This window comes from Dendropsophus ebraccatus, chromosome 6 (assembly GCF_027789765.1).
Source record: "Dendropsophus ebraccatus isolate aDenEbr1 chromosome 6, aDenEbr1.pat, whole genome shotgun sequence".
NCBI lineage: Eukaryota > Metazoa > Chordata > Amphibia > Anura > Hylidae > Dendropsophus > Dendropsophus ebraccatus.
In genome coordinates, this window is record NC_091459.1 from 126,256,143 (window position 1) to 126,284,123 (window position 27,981).

The 27,981-nt window shown below is 47.1% G+C and overlaps 2 protein-coding genes across 5 annotated transcripts in view; both read right to left on the reverse strand.

The window, feature by feature from the left end:
- The window catches only part of LOC138796016 (cytochrome P450 2K6-like), a 70,579-nt gene extending 69,968 nt beyond the window's left edge, over window positions 1–611 (reverse strand). Inside the window, exon 1 of the mRNA XM_069975884.1 lies at window positions 395–611. Coding sequence (XP_069831985.1) covers window positions 395–434 — 40 coding nt within the window. The 5' untranslated portion in view covers window positions 435–611. The remainder of the gene's footprint in view (window positions 1–394) is intronic.
- Window positions 612–10,160: 9,549 nt separating this feature from the next.
- The window catches only part of LOC138796017 (cytochrome P450 2K6-like), a 55,928-nt gene continuing 38,107 nt past the window's right edge, over window positions 10,161–27,981 (reverse strand). For all 4 annotated transcript variants that reach the window (XM_069975886.1, XM_069975888.1, XM_069975887.1 and 1 more), the window contains 8 exons: window positions 27,759–27,921; window positions 25,389–25,538; window positions 23,379–23,539; window positions 20,577–20,753; window positions 18,873–19,014; window positions 13,620–13,804; window positions 10,540–10,681; window positions 10,161–10,424 (listed from right to left, as the gene is read on the reverse strand). In XM_069975886.1, coding sequence (XP_069831987.1) covers window positions 10,246–10,424; window positions 10,540–10,681; window positions 13,620–13,804; window positions 18,873–19,014; window positions 20,577–20,753; window positions 23,379–23,539; window positions 25,389–25,538; window positions 27,759–27,921 — 1,299 coding nt within the window. In that variant the 3' untranslated portion in view covers window positions 10,161–10,245. The remainder of the gene's footprint in view (window positions 10,425–10,539; window positions 10,682–13,619; window positions 13,805–18,872; window positions 19,015–20,576; window positions 20,754–23,378; window positions 23,540–25,388; window positions 25,539–27,758; window positions 27,922–27,981) is intronic.

Sequence of the window (27,981 nt, forward strand, 5' to 3'; positions counted from 1 at the left end):
CTATATACGGACCAATATTACCACCATACAGTGAACGCCACCTTGTTTTTTTCTCAATAAAATACACTGTGTTGCCTTAGTGACATCATCATACACTATACATAGGAGCTGCAGCCAATCACCGGCCTCAGTGGTTACCAGAGAATGGCTGCAGCTCCTATATACAGTCTATTCACCTCAACACTTGGAGTCAGCAGTGCTAATACACACACACACTAATATATATATATATATATATATATATATATATATACACACTAACACATCCATGAAAACACATTATACAGATCCAAACCATAGAGTCCACACACTATACACAGGACATGTAACAGACACTACAGTCATCCATTATACACCTACATTCATACACACACTACATGGACAGTATACTTACCCCCTCTAACAGCATGCTGGGTGTAGTTGTCCTTGTCCATGGCAGCAGCAGCAGGAGGTTCTGCTCCTCACCCTGCAGCCCTCTCCTTCATCGTCCCGACAGCTCCACACCAGGAAGAGAGAGGAAATCACATGGTACAGAAGGGAGGGGGAGGGGGAAGCTACACACTCCGGAGCAGAGCGTCCTGTAGCCTCTATGTGACCCCTGATAGCAGCCATAAGCTGCAGCCAGGGATCACTGACAGAGGCTGCAGGACGCTGTCTGTGCGGTCCTGCACCTAACACTCACTGTAACTGGGGCAGGGGGCCCCTGTTGGATGGGGGCCCTGGGCAACTGCCCTCTTTGCCCCCCCTAACGCCGGCCCTGCCGCCAGCAATGGTGAGTCGGAACGGCCTGTGCACGCCGGCCACTCCGAGGCTCCGGGATCCGACTTAGGCCTCAGGCACTGGGGGGTCCTGAACCGAACAGGGTACAATCACGGTGCGAGACCTCCAAAAGGATCTCCGGGGTCTCCTGGCTCCTTGGGGGTCCGACGGGGTCGGGAGGGAAGCTGTTACAGGATGGATGAACAGGGTAAAAAGCCAAGGGGTGCAGGAGCTCCTGTGAGGCACGTCTACCTCAGCCGGCCATTAAACCACGCCCCCTGGTGACTTCTGTTTAAATCAATTGTCACCTACAAAAAGTAATAACAAAAGGGGGGGGGGGGCAAATCTAGTTAAATAAGTAGTATGTATAATGTCCTGATAATATCAGCCAAAACCTTGACATGCTGTGATTCCAGGTACCTCAGATTTGGGAGGTTGTGTTCAGTAGGTTTTGTACTTTCGTCTGATAACGGTGGCCCCGGTCAATATAAGAGATCTAATAATAGAGTTGAAATTACCTTAAAAGAGTCACAGTAAGCAAATTTGAGACTAATATAACTAAAGTCTTAGCTAATGTGAATATATAAAGCCTCTTCTCTGGTAGCATGCAGGAACGGATGTTAAACCCCATAGCACCTACATTTGGGAGGGGTTTACATAAACTCTGACCTTTTTGCAGTCCAATTTGCATGTTTGCCTGGCCATAATAAGGAAAGTTACCAAGGAAAACATGCACCCAGGGTATGAAACGTGATGGACGAAAGATGGACTATTTTATTGGCATCTTCGTCAACGTCTCCTGCTGAAGCAATCATCTTTCTTGTCCCCAGCCTTACCAACAAAACACAACAATCACTGAGCTCGGGGAGATCAAGGAAAAAATCTCCACTGATTGCCCCCTACAAAATTTGAATATGCAAATAAGAAGCTCCGTGAAGCCTCAGTTGCGAGTCTCAAAACATGGGAATAGCCAGATATCCCTCTCTCCAGAGAAGGAAGCCTATTGCCAAGGGGTGCCTCCTAGTGGGCAGAGCACCAAACCACCCTGATACGGAGCCCCTCAGGTCCTCAGTACATTCGCTTCTATACTAGCACATGGATAGAATGGCGCCAGGACGGGGAAGCCATGCCTCTGTCCTTCTTTTGAACTGTGGCCTGGTTCCCGCGTATGGTGGCATTTTATTCCTGGGCACCGGTTGGGGGTGAAGCACTGGAGGCAAGCCAGCCCGCCGCGAGTGAGAGGATACCCTGCCCCTCTATGATGCGGCTCCATTGATTCTAATAGAGCCACGTCAAAGAGAGGCGGGGTTTTCTCCAATTAGGGGCGGGCTGGCCCGCCACCAGTGCCTCACCTAGAAATAAGACCGGCGCCATATGCAGGAACCGGGCAGTGGTTGTATGGAGCATCTTTCCAACAAAACCTGTAGGGGCCAAAAAAAAAAGCTGTTTAGGATGACTGGCTCCAGCACACTGTGGTGACAGTATTGGGCTGGGCTGTTCACTAAACCTGAACTTATCTTTCCAAATTCCTATATAAAGTCATTGTCATTTGCTGGACGTAGCACAGTTGGCCAGGTGGTGCAATGGTATAATATATAGGTAGGTGGATATAATAGTCAGCCCACCATAGTATACCCGGATTATACACTTATGCCATATATACTATCAATGCCACAAACCACCACTGAGGTCCTACCCCCCGTCCAGCACAGCAGCCCGACGTACGTTTCGCTCACTTCATCAGGAGCTATGTGATAAACGAAATATTATTAACGAAATATTATGAGACACGTACGGAATATCAAAACAATTGTTAACCCTTCACAACTAAATGGGAAATGTGATGGCATCCCGCAGACTGAAGACAATTTCACAGCAATGGTTTTCAACTTTTACGATTGGTTTTAAAATATGGCCTTAGTTTTTACTTATTGTTCAGTTTGTCGCTTTCTTAGCATTTTACAGAAGTGAAAATAAAGCCATGTGTGAATAGGCGACAAAGCTGGTCATAAATAATAAACATATTTCTTGTTTTTATGCCCATACAGCTGTATTTTTTACCCAAAATTATGGTTTTATTTTGGTATTAGTAAAGGAAACCAGGAGAGGGGGGCCGAACGCACCCTAACTACTCATAGAGCCCCCGATACTGCTGGTCCCACTCCCGTCACTGAACATACAACGCGGCACCTCTTCATGCTCATTATGCAAATGAGCAGAGATGAGTATGATGTCACTGCTCCAGTGATTTCTTAGGGACATTGGACTCATTTTTGGTCATTTGCATAATGAGCACAAAGAGGTGCTGCGTTGTTTCCTTGGTGACGGGACCGGCAGGAGGGGTAAGTATCGGGGAGTGGGGTGGGTTGAGCGTCGCTCTCCTGGGTGACAGGTTCCCTTTAAACTTTGTGTGAACATTGGCTAAAAGGCTACTGGAAATGTTTGTGCCTTCTGGAAGTTTTTTTTTTTTTTTTGAGAATTCATACAGTATCCATTTAAGCATTGTGGCATTTTCCATTGAATGTTTTAGGAAGCATGGGAAGGAATATGGCGTCTGACAGACCATTTGCAGTGTTGATGCTCCTTATTCTGTTAAAGGGGTACTCCAGGGGAAACAATTCTTTCAAATCAACCTGTGCCAGAAAGTGCTACTGTTTGTCGTGCAGGAAGGGCTGTATTCTTTCCAGTCTGGAGAGTAGGAAAGGTTTTCTATGGGGATTTTCTACTGCTCTGTCACGGCCGCAGCGGTGTCCCGTGCTCCGGGCTGCGCGTCCCCGTCTCCTAGGGCGCGCGTGCGCCGGCTGTCTCAGATTTAAAAGGCCAGTCCGCCCCTAATTGGAGGTTTGCACCAATCACTCCCTATAAATCCCAGCATGCCCTGTCCCTCTTTTTGGAGCCTCTACATGCTTCCCATAGCGTTTGTCCCAGCTCCCTGTTGTTCCTGACCTCAGTCTTTGTTCCTTGTTCCTGTCCGCTGACCCGGTCCCTAGTCCCTGTCCGCTGCCTTCCTATTGTTCCTGAATACTGTGTACCACCTGCGATTACGCCTACAGACCTCTGCCTGCACAATTTCCTGCCTACTGCTCCTGCCACGCCTCGCCTGCCGTCACTAGCAACCAAGCCAGGGGTAGCGACCTGGGGGTCGCCTGCCGCAGCAAGCCCATCCAGCGGCCCCTTAGACTCCGCTCCCTGGTGAGGTTAGTGCCATCGCTAGTGACGGTTCAGTGGATCCACGACTCCAGGCCTTACAGTAGGCTCCAACCATGGATCCTGGCAAGGGGCCTGATATCCGTGACGTAGCCAGAGTGGTCGCCCAACAGGCTCAACAAATCCAGCAACAGTCGCAGCAGATCCAGTAACTGACGGCCGCTTTACAGCAGCATACTACAGCCCAGCGCTCATCACCTCCTGCAGCCTCTTCGAGACTTCGACTGGCTCTCCCGAGTAAATACGGAGGCGATCCCAAGTTGTGCAGAGGATTCCTGACTCAATGCACCATGCATATTGAACTCTTTAAGTAGTCAGTTTCCCACCGAGCGCTCTAAAGTGGCTTTCATCATCAGCCTATTGCAGGGTAGAGCTCTGGCTTGGGCCACGCCGCTGTGGGACCGAGATGACCCTGTTGCTGACAGTCTCCGAACCTTCCTGGCCGAGTTTCACTCCGTCTTTGAGGAACCTGCCCGTGCATCTTCGGCTGAGACTGCTCTCCTCAATCTCTCTCAAGGGAGTTCCTCTGTTGGCGACTACGCCCTCCAGTTCCTCACCCTGGCAGCAGAATTAGACTGGAATGAGGCCGCTCTAATAGCCACCTTCAAGAAGGGCCTGTCCAGTCGGGTGAAAGACATTCTCTCCGCCCAAGACCTTCCTACCTCCTTGAACGATCTCATTCTACTGGCTACCAGAGACGACAACCGGTTTTCCGAGAGAGAGGAGGAGGTCCGGCAAGAACGACGACTAAGTTTGCCCCGTCGCCATAACCGGCTGGCACCGGTTTTCCAGAATCCAGTCACGCCAGTACCCCAGTCAACTCCTGAAGTTCCCATGCAGGTAGAACAAGCTCGCCTGACCTCAGATGAGAGAGCTCGCCGACTGGAGCTGAATCTCTGCCTCTATTGCGGTGGCTCTGATCACTTCCGGCAGAGTTGTCTCCAACGTCCTCAGCGTCCGGGAAACGCTTGCACCTAGGTCCAGAAGGAGAGGCCTCCCTAGGTGTGAATGCCACCTCTCCAAGGTTGTCTATGCCAGTCTCCATCCAGACACCCTCAGGACACACTCACCAAACTACTGCCTTCATCGACTCTGGGTCTGCAGGCAGTTTCATTGCAGCTACGTTGGTCCAAAAATGGCGGCTTCCTCGGTCACGGGCGAGACTCTTACCGAAGCTGTGCACTACCAGACTGCACTCCTTGTCCTCCAGGTGGGTGCTTTACATCAGGAGAAGATCTCCTTCTACGTCTTGCGCCATTCCTCTTCCGACATCCTGCTGGGTCTCCCCTGGCTGCAATTACATACCCCTAAGCTAGACTGGAGAACCGGGGAGATTCTCAGTTGGGGTCTGGACTGTCCAAACCGGTGTCTGAAGTCTCCTCAGCCCAAGTGCTCTATGACGTCACCTGACTCTGTCAAGCCTCTACCCGCCCTACCGGCAGAATACCAAGACTTGGCTGACGTCTTTTCTGCCAAAGAGGCGGACTCTCTACCCCTCACCGGACGTACGATTGTCCCATAGACCTCCTTCCTGGAACTTCTCCTCCACGAGGTCGGGTGTACCCTCTTTTCGTACCAGAGACTGAGGCCATGTCCTCTTACATCCGGGAGAACTTACAGAAGGGTTTCATCCGCAAATTCACGTCCCCTGCTGGCGCAGGATTCTTCTTTGTGCAGAATAAGAACTGTTCTCTCCACCCATGCATAGACTACCGGGGCCTAAATAAGGTGACTGTCAAGAACCGATATCCTCTTCCGCTTATCCCTGAAGAATTCGACCGTCTCCGTGGAGCCAGGATCTTCTCCAAGCTGGATCTCAGGGGAGCGTACAATTTAATCCGTATTCATGAAGGAGACGAATGGAAGACCGCTTTTAACACCAGAGATGGGCACTATGAATACCTGGTCATGCCATTCGGCCTATGCAATGCCCCAGTGGTCTTCCAGGAATTCATCAACGACATATTCCGTGACTTCCTCTATGTCTGCATCATCGTCTATCTTGACGACATTCTGATCTTCTCCCCTGACCAGCAGACTCACGTGACACAAGTACGTCAGGTTCTACGAAGACTACGGGCCAATCATTTGTACGCCAAGCTGGAGAAGTGCGTTTTCCATCAGCGCAGCCTTCCGTTTCTAGGATATATTGTCTCCAATCGAGGTCTACAGATGGATCCAGCCAAACTCTCAGCTGTTCTCCAGTGGCCACGTCCTGTGGGACTCAGAGCTATCCAACGCCTCCTAGGATTTGCCAACTACTATCGGCAGTTCATCCCACATTTCTCTACCCTGGTCGCACCCATCGTGGCTCTCACTAAGAAGAAGGCGGATCCCAGGCATTGGCCACCTGAGGCCGAGCAAGCCTTCACTAGCCTAAAGTCAGCCTTTACCTCTGCTCCTGCTCTAGTCCGCCCGGATGCCACCAAGCCGTTTTCACTTGAGGTCGACGCATCTTCAGTGGGTGCTGGAGCCGTCTGCTCGCAAAAGGACGCATCAGGCAAGACCAGAACCTGTGGGTTCTTCTCAAAGACTTTCTCCCCTGCCGAGAGGAACTATACTATTGGCGACCGTGAACTCTTGGCGATTAAGTTGGCACTGGAGGAGTGGAGTCATCTCCTAAACGGGGCTAGGCATCTGGTCAACATCTACATGGACCACAAAAACCTTCTCTACCTCCAATCGGCCCAACGCCTCAATCCCCGGTAGGCCAGGTGGTCGCTTTTCTTTTCACGTTTCAACTTCGCTATCCATTTTCGTCCGGCTGAGAAGAAAGTGAAAGCCGATGCTCTCTCCCGAGCATCTGATGTCATGGGACAAGAGGACTCTCCTCGCCACATCATACCTCCCGATCGTCTGATGCCAGTCGCCACTTCGACTCTTCAGGGAGTACCCCCCGGAAAGACTTATGTTTGCCCTGCGCTTCGAAGAAGGATTCTGAAGTGGGGACATTCCTGATTGGTGGCCGGGCACCCTGGAGTCCAAAAGACCGGGCAGCTGATCTCCCGCCACTACTGGTGGCCCCGCCTTTTCCAAGATGTCAAGGACTTTGTGACTTCCTGTACCATCTGTGCCAAAAAAAAGTCCTCTCGACTAAGGCCTGCCGGCCTATTACAGCCCTTACCAGTTCCAAGCCGTCCCTGGTGCCACATAGGCATAGACTTTGTCACAGATTTGCTTCCATCTGCGGGAAACACAGTCATTTGGGTGGTCACTGACCGCTTCTCCAAGATGTCTCATTTTGTGGCTCTTCCGGGATTACCATCCTCTCCTCGTCTGGCCCAGCTGTTCTTCCAGCATATCTTCCGCTTACACGGCCTTCCCCTTCACATCGTGTCGGACAGAGGCTCTCAATTCATCTCCAAATTCTGGCGTGCTCTCTGTTCACTACTCCAAGTGAAACTGGACTTCTCTTCTGCCTATCACCCCCAGACCAACGGGCAAGTGGAGAGGGTCAATCAGATTCTAGGTAACTATTTGCGACACTTCGTTTCTGCACGCCAGGACAACTGGTCCAGTCTGCTTCCGTGGGCAGTTTTCTTACAATCATCTGGACCCTACTTCCTCAGGCAAATCTCCTTTCTATGTTGTCTATGGTCGTCAACCTCGTCCTCCTCTGCCTCTCGCTTCATCCTCCGAGGTTCCTGCCGTCGAAGAACTGTTGACAGATCTTCAATCTATCTGGAGTCAGACAAGACAGTCTTTACTCAAGGCATCCGACCGCATGAAGGTCCAGGCGGACAAGAGAAGAAGACCTGCTCCTAACTTCTCTCTTGGCGGCAAGGTTTGGCTTTCGGCCAAATACATCCAATTCAAGATTCCCAGCTACAAGTTGGGGCCCCAATTCCTTGAACCTTTTGCGGTGCAGGAACGTATCAACCCAGTTACCTACAAACTTCGCCTGCCCCCTACCATGCGGATCCTGAACTCTTTTCACGTATCCCTCTTAAAACCAGTGGTCTTCAACCGTTTCTCAAGTAAGTCTGCCATCTCTCCTCCACAAGCCATCTCAGACGATGTCAATGTTGTGAAGGATCTCCTGGCTATGAAGACTGTCAGAGGAAGACGTTTCTTTCTGGTAGACTGGAGAGGATTTGGTCCTGAGGAGAGGTCCTGGGAACCCGAGACTTACATCCTGGACCAAGATCTCATCAAGAGGTTCCTGCAGGCAAGAAAGAGGGGGAGGCTAAAGGGGGGGGTACTGTCAGGGCCGCGGCGGCGTTCCGTGCTCCGGGCAACCTCTCCCCGCCCCATGCAGCCGCCGGGGGCCATGTGCAGGGACCTGGCGCTGCTACCAAGTCGGCCCGGGTGGGGGGGGGGGGGAACGCCTTACCTCGCCCCGCTCCTGTCTTTGTCTGTACCAGCCGGCGTGCGCGTCCCTGCCTCCTAGAGCGCACGCGCCGGCTGTCTCAGATTTAAAGGGTCAGTCCGCCCCTAATTGGAGGTTTGCACCAATCACTCCCTATAAATCCCAGCATGCCCTGTCCCTCGTGTTGGAGCCTCTACATGCTTCCCATAGTGTTAGACCCAGCTCCCTGTTGTTCCTGACCTCAGTCCTTGTTCCTGTCCGCTGACCCGGTCCCTAGTCCCTGTCCGCTGCCTTCCTATTGTTCCTGAGTACTGTCTGCCACCTGAGATTACGCCTACAGACCCTCTGCCTGCACTACTCCTGCCTACTGCTCCTGCCACGCCTCGCCTGTCGTCACTAGCAACCAAGCCAGGGGTAGCGACCTGGGGGTCGCCTGCCGCAGCAAGCCCATCCCGCCGGGATGTGGCGGGCTCTGGAGGAAACTAGCGGCCCCTTAGACTCTGCTCCCTGGTGAGGTTAGTGCCATCGCTAGTGACGGTTCAGTGGATCCACGACTCCAGGCGTTACATGCTCTGGACAGTTCCTGACATGGACAGAGGTGGCAGCAGAGAGAACAGTGTCAGACCACTTCCTGCAGGACGTACAGCTGCTGATAAATATTGGAAGACTGGAGATTTCTAAACAGAAGTAGATTACACATCTCTAGCACTTTCCGACACCAGTTGATTTGAAAGCATTTTTTTGCTGTAGTACCCCTTTAATTATAAAAAGGACATATATAAAAAAAAGCAGCAAAAGGTGACTCCAGTTCTAATGTCAGTCTAATAGAGAAAGGTGAGCCGAGTTCCCTTTGTAAGGGTATGTCCACACTATGGAATCCCGGCAGATCACCCGCCGTGGATTCCGCAACTTGCCCCCGCGCATCTCCTCTGGTCCCATAAGCTTCATTCTATGGTTTGGCAGATTTTGGCGTCCACCTGAAGAACGAGTGGGTTAATTCTTTGGGCGGAAGGCGGAATCTGCCAAACCATAGAATGAAGCCTATGGGACCAGCGGAGATGCGTGCGGCCATGAGCGGGGGCGAGCTGCGGAATTTTAAGGGTATATGCACAGTACAGAAATCACGCAGATAACTTGCGGAGGATTATTGGGAGCGCACACAGAATCCACTGCAAGTTATCTGTCTGTGCATATACCCTAAGAACGTAAAAAAGTTACACGGATACTAGAGGATGAACACAGTTCTTTGAGTTCTAAAACTTCACTTTGATCATTCAGAATAAGAATAAATCTCAGAAAAAATAGCAGTCGTGTACAACAATTTGGTGACTTCTGTTTAAATCAATTGTCACCTACAAAAAGTAATAACAAAAAGGAGGGGACAAATCTAGTTAAATAAGTAGTATGTATAATGTCCTGATAATATCAGCCAAAACCTTGACATGCTGTGATTCCAGGTACCTCAGATTTGGGAGGTTGTGTTCAGTAGGTTTTGTACTTTCGTCTGATAACGGTGGCCCGGGTCAATATAAGAGATCTAATAATAGAGTTGAAATTACCTTAAAAGAGTCACAGTAAGCAAATTTTAGACTAATATAACTAATCTTCTCTAAAGTATAAAAATTTCCTCCTGATCCCAAGAGAGATGATAAGATGGATATATATTCATCAAGGAGGACAGAGCTACCAGGTATAATTGAGTTTGTCTGCTGTGAGACTGAAAAGATGGTAGCCTATGATGAAACCACTACCCAAATGCAAGTTAGAAAAACTCAAGCCTGCCATGGGACTAACAGAATAAGCATTATGAAAACAGTGTGTGGACATGAAACTGTGTGAACATAGCCTAAGAAACAATGTGCCTGATTGCCCACACAATTTGGTCTAGTTTTTTTTATTTATTTACTGATGTTACAGACAAAGCCATAAAGGAAATGTATACATTGGGGAAGCACTGGGAAAACTGTCCATTATTTGCGAGGAATTGCACAGATCTGATGCTTCTGTGGGGTTGAGGTGAAGCCAACGTCAGCGGTGAGATCCAGCTTTGCCCCAGGAGGAGCCTTGAATGTAAAGTTCTGTAGCAGCTTTGTAAAGAAGAGGAAAAGCTCCATCTTAGCCAAGTTCTCTCCAGCACAACTTCTCTTCCCTACAGAAAGGAGAACGGAGAAAATCTCAGTATTGGTCCATTATGGCATCTGGTGGCAGGTTGCCCCTTTTAAGTGCTTCATGTGTCCAATTAACTTTTCTTTGATGTTACTCACCAGCAGAAAATGGTATAAAGGCCTCATTTTTGACAAAATGTCCATCAGAGTCCAGAAAATGTTGAGGGTAAAACTCATCTGGCTTCTTGAAGTATTTGGTGTCTCGTAGGACAGAGGTCAGGGATGGAATTATCGGAGTCCCCTGCAAAGATTTGGAAATTCATTAATTATTTCTATTAAAACTGACAAGATTGGAAGTCAATAGGGAAAGACCACCATCAATTATATCTAGGCATCATACGCACAAATGGTCGGGGCCCTTGAAATCTGTTATATTTGTCTCATACCCAGTTGTATATGTTTGGTGGGGACCTGAGAAGTTCTACATCTTCTCAAACATTCACTCATTTTGAGATGAAAGGGAATATATAATTTAACTGTACCATTCAGGAGCAGAAAAGTGATTTGGGCCTGTGCTGGAAACCAAGTTATCTATGAAATGGTCCCCTACAACTGGTTGGTAATCAGTGAGTTGAGTCTTTGACAGTAATACCATCTATCCTGCCCCGATGGCAGCTCTGGTTATAGTACTGTACAAAATATGCAAAACTATAGAGATGAGCAAGTAGTGAAATATTTGCTAACGCTTTACGTCAATGTTCACACATTTCATTCGTATTTTTTGCGCAGCGTTACACACATGATTCCAATGTGCGTTTGTAGAGCGTCATGTTTTTTGCGCGTATCATGCATCATGCTGTACGAACATTACTGTATGTATGACGTGCCTTTTTGTGGGCTACTGGAACAATATGTATCACGTGCCTTTTACTGGGCTACTGATAAAGTATATATCAGGTGGGCTACTGGAACAGTATGTATAACGTTAACGTGCTCTTAGTGGGCTAAACCAGGGACACTATAAGTCACTTGTACACACAGGGTACTGGAATGAATACACCTGCTGCTGATGCTGATGTTATATCATCTATTTCTTAGCACTGAGAAGGGCTTTAAATGCAGAGATGACTTTTTCGCTGGATATTAGCCCTGAAAAGGACTTTTGGGTTCTGTAGTAATCCTGCCTAACCCAAACGCAAATAAAACCTCTCTCTCCCTGCTTGAAGATCTCTCCCTGACTAGGTTGAAAGCGCATCTGCTGTCAAGAGGCGGAAGTCTTAAATATTCGAGGTCATGTGATTCAGCTATCCAATGAGGGTAGACGCCGTTTTCGCGCTGCGTGCGTACTCCTAGGGTGCCTCACGGCCTCCCTGCATGGTTCGCTTATCTCTACAAAACTATTCTCTTTGGTAATCAAAGAAACCACCCTGTGAAAAACCGGAGGCCTAGTTAGTCACAGCAACAACTGCTAAAAGCAAGAAACCAAAGTTGTGTATGTTACAAAAGCACCAAAATCCTGTTTCAGTTGCTATATACTGTACACCTAAGACAGATTTGGGATGACAATGCGGTGATCATGGCATTGTGCGGAGTAGGAAATTGGCAAGATAGAAGAGGAAATACAACTGGGCAAGGACTCTTCTACAAGACATAACTGTTTGTGGTTTTCTAGCCAGACTTCGTGTCTGTGGCTTCCATGTCAACATTAGAGAAGAGGGCTACACCTAACTGTGAGTAAAGTCTACACTGCAGTTAGTTAAAGGGGTATTCCCCCCAAAATTATTTTTGCATTAATACATTGCCCACCCGTAGCTTTCCATCTTTTCAATATAAAGTTATTAAGGATTCTGCACAGTTTTGCTGTTATCTAGGTGCCCCCACCCCCACGGATTGCATAGAATCATCAGCTCTCAGTCCACTCCGACACGCTCCCTGCTCCTGGCCCGCACCCTCCGAGATGGCATCACGTGTCCTCCTTCTCTTCAATGGGCCGGGTTAGCGCTTCTATCCCAGCCAAACCGAAGTGAAGGAGGACGGTGGCTGCTGCTAGAGAGGGAGACAGTGATCAATCAGTGCAGCTGTCACTGTCTCCTTCTCTAACAGCAGTCACCGGTACAGTGTGCCTCCCCCCAGCCCCAGAGCTCACCCTCTGACTGTGACCCGTCACCCCTCCCTCTCCCCCTCCGTCAATTGCTCCGAGCTGCTCGCCCGCGGCGCTTACCGGCGGCACCCCCATCCCCCCCCCGGCCATCAATTGTTCAGAGCCGCACGCCCGCGGCGCTTCCCGGCAGCTCCCCCAACACCCCCCCCCCCCGCCGGTAAGCGCCCCCAGTCCATCAATTGCTCGCGGTGCTTACCAGCGGCGCTTACCGGCGGTTCCGCGGCTCACTGTCCCCCGTCACCTGCTGCTGCTGGGCGCTTGCCCGCAAACCCCCCCCCCCCGTCCGTCCGTCAATTGCTGAGAGCTAATCCCCCCCCCCTCCGGTCCATCAATTGTTTCCCCCCCCCCCCCGGTCGCCCGCGCCTCACTGACCCCCGTCACATGCAGCTGCTGGGCGCTCGCCTGCAGCTAATCCCCCCCCCCCTCCGGTCCATCAATTTTTCCCGTCCCGGTCGCCCGCGCCTCACTGACCCTCGTCGCATGCGGTCACTGCGGCTGCACCGTCCCACCATCTCAGCTCTGCTATGCCATCACCATCTCAGCTCTGCTATGCCATCACCATCTCAGCTCTGCTACACCGTCTCACCATCTCAGCTCTGCTATGCCATCACCATCTCAGCTCTGCTACGCCGCCATAATCATCTCAGTTCTGCTACGCCATCACCATCTCAGCTCTGCTACTTCATCATCAGACATAAGCATTGCGGCTCAAAATACTCGGGGGGACTTGGTGAGTAAGAATAACTAGGTTTGGGGGCATTACATTTTTTTTGCTTTTGGGGGGAATACCCCTTTAAGTCTTTGGGCATCCTCTACAGCAGAGTTTAACCTATCTGGATTGCATATATCTTTACTAGTAACAATAAAAGATGGTGAAACATGGAACGCGTGACTGCAGCATTAAAGTACTCAAAAGCTTATTCAGGGACTTTTATTCAGTATTATTGCTTAAAATCCAACTCTCAAGGGAACTGTGACTGGGGTCAGTCATCTTAAGGGCCTCTTATTTCTAAAGACCACCATAGGTTATATGTCACCAAATCAAGACATACCAGGCATCACAAATTTTACTACTTACCTTAGGTATGAAGAAGCCCTTCAGGGTGACATCTTGAGCTGTCTGATGTGGCAAGTTAGATGGCAGGATATTTGCGAATCTCTGAATCTCATGGATAACAGCGTCGGTGTATGGCATGTGTTGGCGGTGCACCACCTGAGGCTCAGCTGAACCAATGACTTTTTCAATTTCTTTTTGAACATTTTCTGTTATTAAAGTAAAAATTACCGTTAAAGCAGCAGTCTGTTTTTTAATTCTTCCCCGGCTGCAGGCTGGCACAAATACCAATAATGACCACCAGCAGTGGCGTAGCTACCGCGGTCGCGGCGGTCGCCGCTGCGACCGGGCCCACCACGAAGGGGGGCCCGCGGGGCCCCCCCGATCAATCACTCTTCTGACCGCAAGCATTGTTTTGCTTGCGGTCACAAGAGTCCGGCTCTGTCTTCCCCCGGCTGCTGCGCGGCTGCCGGGGGTGTCACATCTTATCCCCGACAGCGCGCGCATCCCAGAGCTCCCTGCGCGCCTTGGGCCCGGACTTCCGGTTCCGGTGCGCAGGGAGCTCTGGGATGCGCGCGCTGCCGGGGATAAGACGCGCAGCAGCCGGGGACAGACCGAAGGAGTGAGGATCAACGTGGGAGCGCGTTGTCAGGTGAGTTAAGTTTTGTTTTTTTATCAGCCTGCAGGGTGGGGGGAAAGAGGGGGCATCTATGAGGGTGGGGGGAAGGAGGGCGGCATCTATGAGGGTGGGGGGAAAGAGGGGACCATCTATGAGGGTGGGGGGAAGAAGGGGCCATCTATGAGGGTGGGGGGAAAGAGGGGGCCATCTATGAGGGTGGGGGGAAAGAGGGGGCCATCTATGAGGGGGGGCATCTATGAGGGGGGGGAGAGGGACCATCTATGAGGGGCGGGGGGAAAGGGGGGACATCTATTAGGGGGGGCATCTATGAGGGGGGGAAGAGGGACCATCTATGAGGGTGGGGGGAAAGAGGGGCCATCTATGAGGGGGGGCATCTATAAGGGGGGGGGAAGAGGGACCGTCTATAAGGGAGGGGGAAAGGGGACCATCTATAAGGGAGGGGGGGAAAGAGGGGACCATCCATAAGGGAGGGTGAGGAGAGAGGGGGCCATCTATAAGGGAGGGGGTAGAGGAGGCCATCTATAAGGAGGGGGAGAGGAGGCCATCTATAAGGGAGGGGGTAGAGGAGGCCATCTATAAGGAGGGGGAGAGGAGGCCATCTATAAGGGAGGGGGAGAGGAGGCCATCTATAAGGGAGGGGGAGAGGAGGCCATCTATAAGGGAGTGGGAGAGGAGACCATCTATAAGGGAGGGGGTAGAGGGGGCCATCTATATGGAGGGGGGAGAGGAGGCCATCTATAAGGGAGGGCAACATGGGGGGAGAGGGGGCAATCTATAAAGGGAGGGTGGGGGGAGAGGGGGCCATCTATAAGGAGGGCAACATGGGGGGAGAGGGGCCATCTATTTAGGGGGGCAACATAGGGGGAGTGAGAATACACAGAGGGGGGCATATATTATTAGGGGGTCACATAGAGTCAGGTCTACCCACTAAATGAGGGTGTAAAGAGGCCAATAAAGAAGTGCAGTTTGTAGAGAGATGAGGATGTGCCAGTGTGAAGAGACTAATATGTCTGTCTGGCAGATTCTGTGGATTCGTGGCTCGGAGAAGTTCTCATAATGGCCCAGGACGGATGGAGAAGATGAAAAGGAAAGAACTCCGATCAGAGAAGACGTCTCCTGTGAGTCACCTGATATAACTGCACTGTAATGTATATGGTGTATAGAGCCTGTGTAGAGCTGGGGCCACCTCTATATGACTGGATGAGGTGATTTAGTATACTGGATTTGGGCAGTAACAATATGGTGGTGATGGTAGTGGTTGTTGTGTGGCAGCAAGGTTTCCTTCCTATATACTGGTAATATTGGTCTCAGTATACAGGATTTGGTCGGTAACATTATGGCGTTAATATGTACGGTGATAATACTTTCTCTTCCAATATGCTGGTGTTATTGGTAATATCTGTCTTGGTGTGTATATATATATATATATATATATATATATATATATATACACACACACACACACATACACCAATAGCATCACTTGGTCGTGAAAGGAGGGGGGGGGGGCAAGTTGGCCTCTCGCACCAGGGCCCAGGAGACATTAGCTACGCCCCTGACCACCAGAATCCCACTGGTGGTGATGTCACTGCTATTCTGACCACCAGGATCCCGCTGGCGGTGATGTCACTGCTATTCTGACCACCAGGATCCCGCTGGCGGTGATGTCACTGCTATTCTGACCACCAGGATCCCGCTGGCGGTGATGTCACTGCTATTCTGACCACCGGGATCCCGCTGGCGGTGATGTCACTGCTATTCTGACCACCGGGATCCCGCTGGCGGTGATGTCACTGCTATTCTGACCACCGGGATCCCGCTGGCGGTGATATCACTGCTATTCTGATCACCGGGATCCCGCTGGCGGTGATGTCACTGCTATTCTGACCACCAGGATCCCGCTGGCGGTGATGTCACTGCTATTCTGACCACCAGGATCCCACTGGTGGTGATGTCACTGCTATTCTGACCACCAGGATCCCGCTGGCGGTGATGTCACTGCTATTCTGACCACCAGGATCCCGCTGGCGGTGATGTCACTGCTATTCTGACCACCAGGATCCCGCTGGCGGTGATGTCACTGCTATTCTGACCACCGGGATCCCGCTGGCGGTGATGTCACTGCTATTCTGACCACCGGGATCCCGCTGGCGGTGATATCACTGCTATTCTGATCACCGGGATCCCGCTGGCGGTGATGTCACTGCTATTCTGACCACCGGGATCCCGCTGGCGGTGACATCACAGCTATTCTGACCACCGGGATCCCGCTGGCGGTGATGTCACTGCTATTCTGACCCCTCTTCTTTCAACAAGTCTATTGAAGGCCAGAAGTCAGGGTCTCCAATGAATCACCATGAGGGTGCTCTCTTAAGGCCCTATTCCACGGAACGAATATCGTCCGTATTCGGCCGATATCGGCCGCTACGGACGATAATCGTCCCATGGAATAGAGTGCAACAATCAGCCGACATCGTTCATGTCGGCTGATCGCTGCAGTCGCTTGTTTTTCAACATGTTGAAAAACAAGCGATTGATACAGCAACGATTTGCTGCAGTCGCTCCGTTGAATAGGAACATCGGCTGCAGACGCTGCTATATCCTATGGGCTGCCCGGACCATCAGCGATCACCCGGGCAGCCCCCCCACAGCTCCCCGTCTCCCCTCCCGCACTTACCCGCTCGCTGCAGCCGCATTGAATAGCGGCGGCAGCGAGCGGGGAACAAGGAGCAAGCGAGCGCTGAGAGCGCTCGTTTGCTCCTCTAGACGGCCCGTGGAATAGGGCCATTAGAGATGCATTGGAGATAATGACTTCCGGCCTCCTGAGCTGCGGAGCTGGAGCTGAAGAGGTCACGTGGGTACCAGCATGATCTAAGCGGCGATCAAGGACTGGAATGAAGCCTCACTGCGGGACACCAATCATCGATGGTAAAAACAACAACGGAGTGCTTCTTTAATGTCTTCAATACTTACTGCATCTGTGAACACAGCCTAATGCAATGTAAATGCATCATTCGTTGCAGTAATTGATAATTTCATTAAAGTGCTGCATCGTTTCATTGTAGTAGTTAATTATTGAACTGCCCTCCAGCCGTCCCTCATTGTGTTAACACAATGAAACACCAATGTATGTGAACATATCCTCAGCTAAAATCACACCTTAGCATAATATTTCAAAACTTTTAATGCTGATTAATCAGATGAGTATTCCCTCTAGACACCCCACCACCACTGACCACATGATTAATACTACAGGTGTATTTTTATTCCTTGAGTCACTTTAAACCTATTTAAAACTAATATATAAATATAAAGGCAAATTATAGTTTTAGACTTTTAAGCTCTTGCAAGAAGGACCCTCAGGCCACTTTTTGGGTAATTTTTTATTGTCCAATTCTTGTATATGTATATGTACCCTTAGAATTGTAAAGTACTACGGAAAATGCTGCTATATAAATAGAAATTTTTTTTACTACCTTTTATTTCCGTGGACTTTGATTTCATTCTTATTTTTAAGCAAACTTTCTGCTGTCTTTAGCCCAACGTCCTGTCTGGTGTGCATCCTTTAACAGTCTTCCTGTTCATGTGTACAGGACACTCTAGCTGGGAATTCAGCCAAATCTATCTCCCTCCCATTGTAGGAGGGGTAATAATCAAGAAGTGCAGTGGGAGGGAAATAAATTTGGCTTAAAGATGTATGCTGGCATCAGAAAATTGTATTTAAATAAAACCCTCTCCCCCAAAATATATAACTTAATAATATAATGTTATCACTAATAGTGTGTATTCAAATGAGATGAAAAGAAATGCCACAGCGCTCATCCAAAATTGCATAAATCTTTTTTATTTGCTTTCATGCTCGTGAGTGCACACAAAGACAACAGGCTATCTGGCGCTATCACTAATAACCCTGGCTTCTGCAGCTTTTCGCATGATTCATCCCTGACAGGAAATAGAAAATAGAAGTACACAATGTGTATTGTCTTCAGCTCCCCGACTCCTCCCTCTCTCTGTAAACACCACATCATCCTCTGATGTCACCCGAGGATTGGCTGGATTTGTCTCTAAGCTCTTACCCAACCCCCTGAGTGACCATCTCTGTCCAGCTCCTCCAACCTACATCACCATCTCCCTGTTATATACATTATATATTTATTTTGTTACAGCATTTAGGGAGGGTGAGGTGTGATTAGAACATGCTGCCTTGTGATGAATATGCAGCAGGTGCTGAAACTTTACTGTATTACAGTCTGCAGTGAAATGAAACATTCATCTCTTGGGAGGAGGGGTGTTGGCAGCAGTGCTGTGGGAGGGAAGCAGTCAGGGTGGGAGGGCTATAATGAAGAGCTAAAAGAAAGCTATGTTTTCTGGGAAAACCATACCCCCAAAACAAATGGATTTTGATTATTTCAGAACTGGGGTAGACAGGTAAGCAATGCTATATGCTTCTGCAGAATGTTTGTTTTTGTACCTAAATGTTGGTGTACCCCTTTTATTCATGACTAGAGTGTCCTGTACACTGGAAGAGCAAGTCTTTTGCAGGATGTACACGTTTTTTTGTTTTTTTTTTAACTTTTGTCAATGTTCCAGGGCCTGTTCCATCTTACTGACAACAAACCATAGTAATATCTCCTTACTTTGAACGTCAGGATACTTCATCATAATAAGAAGGCCCCATCTCAGTGTTGTAGCGGTCGTATCCATTCCAGCAGTGAACAAGTCCAACACAAGAGATGTGAGGTTTTCATTATGAAAATATAACTCAGGATTTGGTTTCTCCTGAAATGTGCCAAATATAGAATACAGTATTAGGAAAACCTATGGACACATATGCAAAAAAAACAAACATTTCATCTTTAGATTCAAAACTCCTTGCTAGTAAATTTCTCAATATATTGTAACTCTGTAGTGGTCGAAGCAACTAGTCTGTAGCAACCCTGATGAAACGTGTGCTAGACAGAGAAGTGGGATTTGTTTCCTCTTCTTCAGGGTCCAGTAGGGGCGGCTTTAGGATTATGATTTTTGTATAATTAATTAGCATTTTATTGCAAGTATTTGATACAGTAGAGAAACAGCAGTTAATATTTGGTCCAGAAACCTTTGTTTGCAGTTACAGAGATCAGACATTTCCTGTACATCTTGACAAAGTTTGCAGGCACTGCAGCAGGGATTGTGTCCCACTCTTCCATAGACATCTTCTACAGATCAGTTACATGTAGAATATAAGAACATGGCACTCACCACTTGAAGTCTTCTCAGTTTCATTATTTTAATTCATACAAATAAAGTACAGACACAGGTATACGAGAGGACGCCTTAGCGTTCAGAGCGACAGCTGTTCCATGCCTATCCGGTACTTCGTCACGACGGCTTACGCAGTGACATAAAAATTACTGATTGGGCATCTGTAGTGCATTCATATTTCCGTAAATCCGCTTTTTTTTTTTTTTTTTTTTTTTCAACGACTTATGACATCCTTATTTTTTGTGGAAATACGGATACCAAAAGGTTACAATCTGTAGAAAATAGCTGATCCCATTGATTTCTATGGGAAAATATGCAAAACAAATCCGGGTCTGCACCAGGATTGGTTTGCGTCCTTGTAACCTACAGTACTGATCAGGACATGGAGAGAAAGGAACGGCTGCACGTCCCATCTATGGCTGATACTAATACCGCTAGGCATATTTTAAAATTCAACACCAGGGTGTCTGTATATAATTTGATCAAACCATAATAGCCCCTTTGTATCACGTGCAGGTCCCCTGGTTCACACGGGTCCCTACGCTAACTCCACACCGTGTCGGTCAGTGACCGCCAACCCCGCAAAGCATGCACATGCAGGGAAGGGAGGCCATGGAACGGCCCTGCAACCCCAATGTCACAGGACGAAACCCAAAATGCCCCACCAGAACCCGGCCAGCACCACCGGTGGGGAAGGCTGCCCCCAAACACCACAAGTATGAATATGGTATTACACTCACCACTGCTGCTCACACAGAATGAGGAAGACATAAGGTACTGACATGTGAGCACAGGCATATCCTGCTAATTTTGGTCATGTGGGTCTTATAAAGGAGTGCGAGCTGTTTAGAAAAGGGAGAACTGTAAAACACGACATGGAGAGAAAGGAATGGCTGCACATCCCATCTATGGCTGATACTAATGCCGCTAGGCCTATTTTGGGATGTGCAGCCGATCCTTTCTCTCCATGTCGTGTTCTACAGTACTGACCATGTAAATAGTCCAAGAGACATCAATGTGCAGTAACTCGAGTATGGAAATACAGATCCGTAAATTATGGGACATGTGAATAAGAACTTATTGTCTCATTACTTTACCTCTTTCTGTTTGACCAGAAAAGAATCTATAAAATTCCTCTGGTTATGGACGTCCAGTTGATCCCTTTGTTTTGTGAAGACCTCTCTAACAAACAAATGAAATTCATGCCGGTTTTGTTTAACATTTTTGTGACTTCCTGGAATCCAGCGCATCAAGGACGGAAGTGCGTTGTACAACTGTGGAGAGGAATATAAATCATGTCATTATATATACAGTTTGGGCACAACTTTTTTTTTTTTGCTTTGATGGCAGCTTTGCACATTTCTGACATTCTCTTAATCAGCTTTATGAGGTGGTCACCTTTTTTTTGCTGTAATGCCAATCGTGCCCTGTCCATAGCTATGATTCGTAAAATCTATATAGGAGCTAAAAAAAATCTGAACTCTATCCGGTGAGATAGCTTTCGCAGAAATCAACAGTACAGGCAATTTTAAGAAACTTTGTAATTAGGTTTATTAGCCGAAAAATGCATTTTAATCATGAAAAAGCTGTTTGAAGCTCTTCCCTCTGTCTTCATGGTTTTCTATGGAGAGGGGAGGGGTGGAGGGAGGTAAGGCACCAAAACAGGACAACAAAGAGTTAACTTACAGCTACGGGCTATCTCCTCTGAAGTCAGCACTGACATCTCTGACCTCTGAATACCAGCTCCCACTGTACAATCATTTGTTCTCTGCTCTCTGCTGGGGACTAATCCCCCCCTCCCCCCCCCTCTCCATAAATTAGACAGGGCACTTCTGATGTAAACTCGTTGAGATTTTCTGATAATGAGCAGTGAATAAGAGAGAGGAGGGAGGGGGGGACCTGGGGAAAGTCTTTTTGACTAAATTGTATATTTGCCTAATAAACCTAATTACAAAGTTTCTTAAAATCGCCTGTAGTATTGATTTCTGCAAAAAATAAAACAAACAAACAAACAAAAAAACTGTGACACTTTTAAGGAAAAATAAATATAATAAAATAATAAAAAAGGCAGGGGGTACAAGAACATAATAAACAATGTATACTTACCTACCCTCGTGCCCCGTAGTGCAGCTCCTAGGACCAGCTGACAGCTGTGGGCATCCTGAAGCTCTACCAGCTGCAACATCACATACCCGGCTGAGCGATTGGCCGCTTAGCCAATTTGTGAATGGAAAGGGACACCAGCCAAAAATGAAAGCCAGGGCCATCAGCGGGATCGGCACAACGGAGGCATAAGGAGTGGTAAGTATACATTGCTTATCAATTTCCCACACCCACACCCAGATCTTTTTAGAACTACTATGCCTTTGTGAAACACATGATGGATGCCTTTACATGTGTAGTTCATTGCCGGCGATGACATTGAAATTTCTAGGCACACATGCCATCTTATCTGGTTTGCCTTTCAATTACCCGAAACACACCTCCAGATAATATAAGGGCTATTTAAGCAAGAAGTATAGAGTGCTGTGTCAGATCACATGGTCCCCATAATCATCCAACCTAAACCCGAAATGACATTGTTGATGCATATGGCATGAAGGCCAAAATACTGCAACCAGAGGTTACCAGAATTCACATTATTTTATGTGGATTAGAGATGAGTAAACCTGTTGAAAGATCGAGACTGCACAAACCCAAATAATCAGTATTTGAATCCCAGTGACTGGAGAAAGCGGATACAGCCCAAAGATTACCTGGAAAACATGGATACAGCCTATGTCTATGTTCACACACAGTATTTTTGCTCAGTATTTTTCAATAGAGATGAGCAAACATGCTCGTCCGAGCTTGGTACTTGTTCAGACATTAGGGTACTTGAAGATGCTCGTTACTCGGACAAGCATCTTACGATACTCGAGGAAATGGCATCTTCCTCTTCCTGCATGTTTGGCGGCTCTTTCTCAGCCAATCAACATGCAGGAGAGGCTTTGGGACCTCCTAGCATCACGTGGGAACCCCTGCATGTCAATAGCAGTGTTTGGTTGGCCAGATCAGATGACCTGGGCATATAAGAATCAGGTCCCATGATGCTCGCTTCAGACGCAGGCTGGAAAAGATTAGGGAGAGAGCTGCTGTCTGTCAGGGAGAGTGTTAGGGTGGGGAAAATAGTGTCTTTAAGCAGGAATCATCCACAAAGAACCCAAAAGTCCTGCTAAGGGCTACCACAATTTTTTTTTTTTTTTTGCTACTCTTGGCTGCTGGCTGGGACTTGTAGTGGAGCTATCGCCACCTTTGCTGCACAATGTGCAGAGCGACTAATGCCAGAAAGGGGACAGCACGTGGTCCACATAGACACCAAAGAAATTGCCCAAAGTCCTCAGTATTTATTTTTGCTGCTGCTGTACCTTGGCTTGCTGGGAACTGTAGTGCAGCTACACTTATCCTGGCTGTGCAGTGTCCATTTAAACAGGTGCCTAAAACATTTTTAATGGCCTCTAAAAAACAACATGGCCCCCCACAACATGGATAACCTCTGTGCCCCCCACAACATAGCTATCAGCATGTGGTCTCCATGTCATGCTGCCCTTACTGCTGCCGTTTCTACTGAACTTAGACGTTCGCTTATCCTACAGGGATGTGGCTAAAGAAATCTGGAATACATAACCCCACCCACCTGATGGCCCACTTTTTCCTCACTGGCAGGAACAGGAAACAGAAAGGGAACGTGACATCACAGGAAGTAAAGAAAACAGAGTGGTCATGTGATTGAGAACACAATAAGCACTCCAAATAAAAAACAGAAGTGTATGTTGAATACACAGCACCCACAGAAGTCAGTGCAATGCTAGTTTATTGAAAAATCCCGGACAACCCCTTTAATAAAAAGATTAACTTACCAAGCCCATGGGGCTACCAGCAATCCTGACATTATCCATTGCCATCATCAAAAGTCTGTGAAGCTGTGGATTATTATAGTCAAAGCGATGGCCGAGTAATATAGATACAATGATGTTAGCAGCCGCAGCGTTCATTATCACAGTGTTATCAAAGGGTTCACCTAAAGTAAGAGCAATAGGTGAAGTAAACCAGTGTTTAGAAGGCTAAAGCTCTACTGTTCTTTTTGTATTGTACATTCGGAGCGGAGGTGGGGGCCGGCTGTAGTTAGCCTATAGACATATAGAATAATAGTATCATGTCACCTTTAGCGTATAGTGCTTTACGTAGACACAGGAACCCCCCAAACGTTACCATATTGCATTCTTTTTTACGATTTCAGCCTTTTATATTTTCATAATTAATATTTTTGGGGTTCCATCATACATGTTATGGTAGAATGAAAGACGCCATTAGAAAGTACACCTATTCCTGAAAAAAAATAACCCCTTACATGCGTGGTTCACTAGGTAATTTTGGGCTTGGTCCTCAAAAGGTTAACCCTTAGAGGACCGGGCCAATTAAAATTTTTGCATTTTCGTTTTTTTCTCCATGTGCTTAAAAGGCCATAGCAGTTGCATTTTTTCACCTAGAAACCCACATGAACCCTTATTTTTTGCCCCACTAATTGTACTTTGCAATGACAGGCTGAATTTGTTCATAAAATACACTGCAAAAGCAGGAAAAAATTAAATGTGTGGTGAAATTGAAATTTATTTTATTTGGAGGGTTTTTGTTTTTACGCTGCTCTCCCTGGGGTAAAACTGACATGTTATATATGTTCCTTAAGTTGTTACGATTACAACGATATGTAACATGTATAACTTTTTTATTTGATGGCTTGTAAAAAATTCAAACCATTGTTAACAAATATATGTCGCTCTATTCCTATGCTTATAGCGCTTTTATCCTTAGGTCTATGGGGCTCAGGTGTCAGGTGTCATTTTATGCTCCATGATATGTTCTTTCTATCGGTACCTTGATTGCGCATATAGGACTTTTTGATCGCTTTTTATTACAATTTTTCTGGATTTGATGCCACCAAAAATGCACAATTTTGCACTTTGGTATTTTTTGCGCTTACGCCGTTTACCGTGCGAGATCAGGAATGTGATTAATTAATAGTTTGGGCGATTACACACGCGGCAATAACAAACATATTTATTTATTTTTATTTATAACATGGGAAAAGGGGGGTGATTCAAAATTTTATTAGGGGAGGGGGCCTTTTATATAATAATAACACTTTTTTTTTTTTACACTTATACTAGAAGCCCCCCTGGGTTTAGGGTTGTTCCCCCTGGGGTGAGGGTTGTTCCCCCTGGGGTAAGGGTTAATCCCCCTGGGGTAAGGGTTAATCCCCCTGGGGTAAGGGTTAATCCCCCTGGGGTAAGGGTTCTAGTATAAGTACACTGATCTCGCATTGAGATCTATGCAGTATAGTTATACTGCATAGATCGATGAGATAGGCACTGGATTGCTTTTCCGGCTGCTGCGGCGCAGACCCCAGCCGGAGGGGGGGGGGGATGATCTTCAGTATAATAATACTAGTCGAAGAAAAGATTCAAGAGGACACTCACCATTCTATATCTTTATTCTGATGATCATGCTGGCATCAACGCTGTGTAGCTGGCGGGGGCGCCAAGTGCAGGATGAAGTGATGAGTTACAGCTGTTTCCCACAACTAGTGTTCTTCTACTGACACACTAGTTGTGCAAAACAGCTGTAACTCATCACTTCATCTCGCACTTGACGCCCCCGACAGCTACACGGTTTTGATGCCAGCATGATCATCAGAATAAAGATATAAAACGGTGAGTGCCCTCTTGAATTTTTTCTTCAGCTTTTGGATTGTTACTATTTTTTACATTATTTAGAGTGAGCACCCCATTGACCAACTTGGCCCCCATAGGTCCATGAGTTAGTAGTGCCGGTCTCTATTTCTTTACCTACACATAATACTAGTGTTTTACCTTTGTAGGATTTGAATGTCTCAACTAAACTATTTGCTTCCTCATTGATCTTGTCTTCCATGGTTCTCTTCCCCATTCCGAAATCCCGTAATGTGGAAAGAGTAAACCGCTTCATGGCCTTCCAGTTGTGCCCATTAGAGAAGATAACACCTGAAGAACAGACATAATACCAAGATTTATCAATCTGTCCAAGACAAAAGCGTGTGTGGTTTTTGTCTTCAATAGCAATCAATCACAGCTATTGAAGACAGATTTGGTTTATAAAAATTGTAAATGTGATTGGTTACTATTAGTGATGGGCGGATCCATGGCTAATCGGGTTCAATTGGTTCATTCAAACTAAAAAAGAAAAAAAAAGTTTGTCGACAACCTGGACTTTTACACAGACCTGAACCCCATTGAAGTAATTGGGGACCCGAACTTTGGGCCCCAAAAATGGGTGTAGAAAGGGATAGGGAGCTGGAAATGCAACCAAAATGGGGTTAAGAACAAAGCCCTTACCTTACCAATAATGGAGTAGGGGATTATTTAAAATAAAATAAATCTAAAAGAAATAAATGAAAAAATTTAATTAAAATTGAATTAAAGGAATAAATAATAATAAAAGAGGATGAGGACGTCCAGGCAGTGAAGAGGGAGGAGTAGGTAGGTGGACGGTAGAGGCCGAGGAGGAGGCCACAATAGCCAACACTACATTGCACATAGGCTCCTTGATCAGGCATCAGGGCCAACAAGTTGTTTGGGATCTGCACGTTGTTTATTTTTAGGAATGTCAGTTTGTACACGTTAGCTGTAGTTAGGCGGACCTGCTTGTCAGTGATGACACCCCCTGTGGTGCTGAATACTAGAGATGAGCTAGTGGTAAAATATTCGAATTTTCGAATATTGAGTCCAGTAGACCCCGATACTCGACTATTCGATCGAATATTAATTCCCATTAAAATCTATGGGAGAAAAGCTCGACACTTGGAAATCAAAATTCGACCACTTAAAGGTCACCACATGATGAGAGGGCCTCCTCTATGTCTAGAGGAAAGAAAGTTTCACCATCAGCATTGACGCGGGTTCTTTACTGTACGAGCGGTAAGACTGTGGAACTCTCTGCCACATTATATTGTCATGGATGCTTTTTTTGAAAAATATAATATTATAAGTTATGGGCATTAGATTTCTGGTGATACGTTGATCCAGGGATTATTCTGATTGCCATTGGAGCCAGAAAGGATTTTTCTCCCGGTGATGGGGCAATTGTCATTTGCCTCATAGGGGTTTTTGCCTTCCTCTGGATCAACATAGTAGGGTTTCCCTAGGTTGAACCTGATGGACTCTTGTCTTCTTTCAAACTTATTTACTAAGTTACTAAGTCCATAATGACACCTCAGGAAATGATGCCAACACCTCTGGAATGCAACTGGGACAGCAGGGGGAAGCATGCCTGGTTGCATCTTATATACCCAAGTCGCATCATTATGCCACTATCACAGCCTATCAACTATACACTCCAAAAAATATATAAACTCTATGTAAAGTGTAAAAAAAATACATGGAAACCTTCTTTCCTTTACAGTAATTTCGACAGAAAGCCACATTTTAAGTCAAAGAAACATTTTCATGCACCCCTTTAAATTATGTTGCCTATGGCAACTACAGATGGCATAGGCAAGGGGGATTTCAAACAACACCTGTAGTAGTGTGTGTGTGTGTGTGTGTGTGTGTGTGTGTGTGTGTGTGTGTGTGTGTGTGTGTGTGTGTGTGATGTGGTCAGACATGTCCTCTTTACATTTCAAAGTCATCTGCCACTTCCATATGCCCTTATTACACATAAGGGAGAGTAAGTCTCATGGCACACAAGGAGTATGCAGCTGTATACCCTCTCTATACCATAGTTGAATGCCTTACAGCAGGCAACAGCCATTCAGCTTTTTTATGTTGCACACAGCACGCAAAAGAGTAGTACCAAGCTTTTGTTTTGGGCCTTGGCACTTAGGGAGTATACAGCTGTATACCCTATATAGATAGATACACTGCAGCCTATTCCTCACAGTGAATACACTCCAGTTGCCTGTCTTAACACACCTATGTGCTGCTAGCCAGTTTATTATCAGTATACCATTAAATAAATGTGTTCTTTCTATAGCTTTAGCCCTAAAAATGGCTTTTGTGGGTCTCTCCTGCCTAAAATCACCTAATCACCCAATCACCCGACTGTCCCTGCTACACAATGTCTCCCTGTCTAGCTCCAAGTAGCATCTGAAAATGAATCTCAAATCCACTATTCTATTACTGTAAAGGTCACATGGTCACATGGTATTATTTATGTGTGTTAACCAGGGACATAAAATCTTCCATCATATCTCTTAGAAATATTACCGTATCCTCTTGAAAAATCCACAAAAACAGGCACGTCTTGTCTGTTGGCAAACTTGTCTGCGTGGTTGACTAGAGCTTCCTTCACGGTGTCATATCCACACAGCACAACCATCTTCTGTACCCCGATCTTTATACTGAACACTGGGCCGTACGTCTTAGCCAGCTGTAAAATACAATAATATGAGTATAAAGTCATAATAAGTAAGAGTATTAAGTTCAGGGA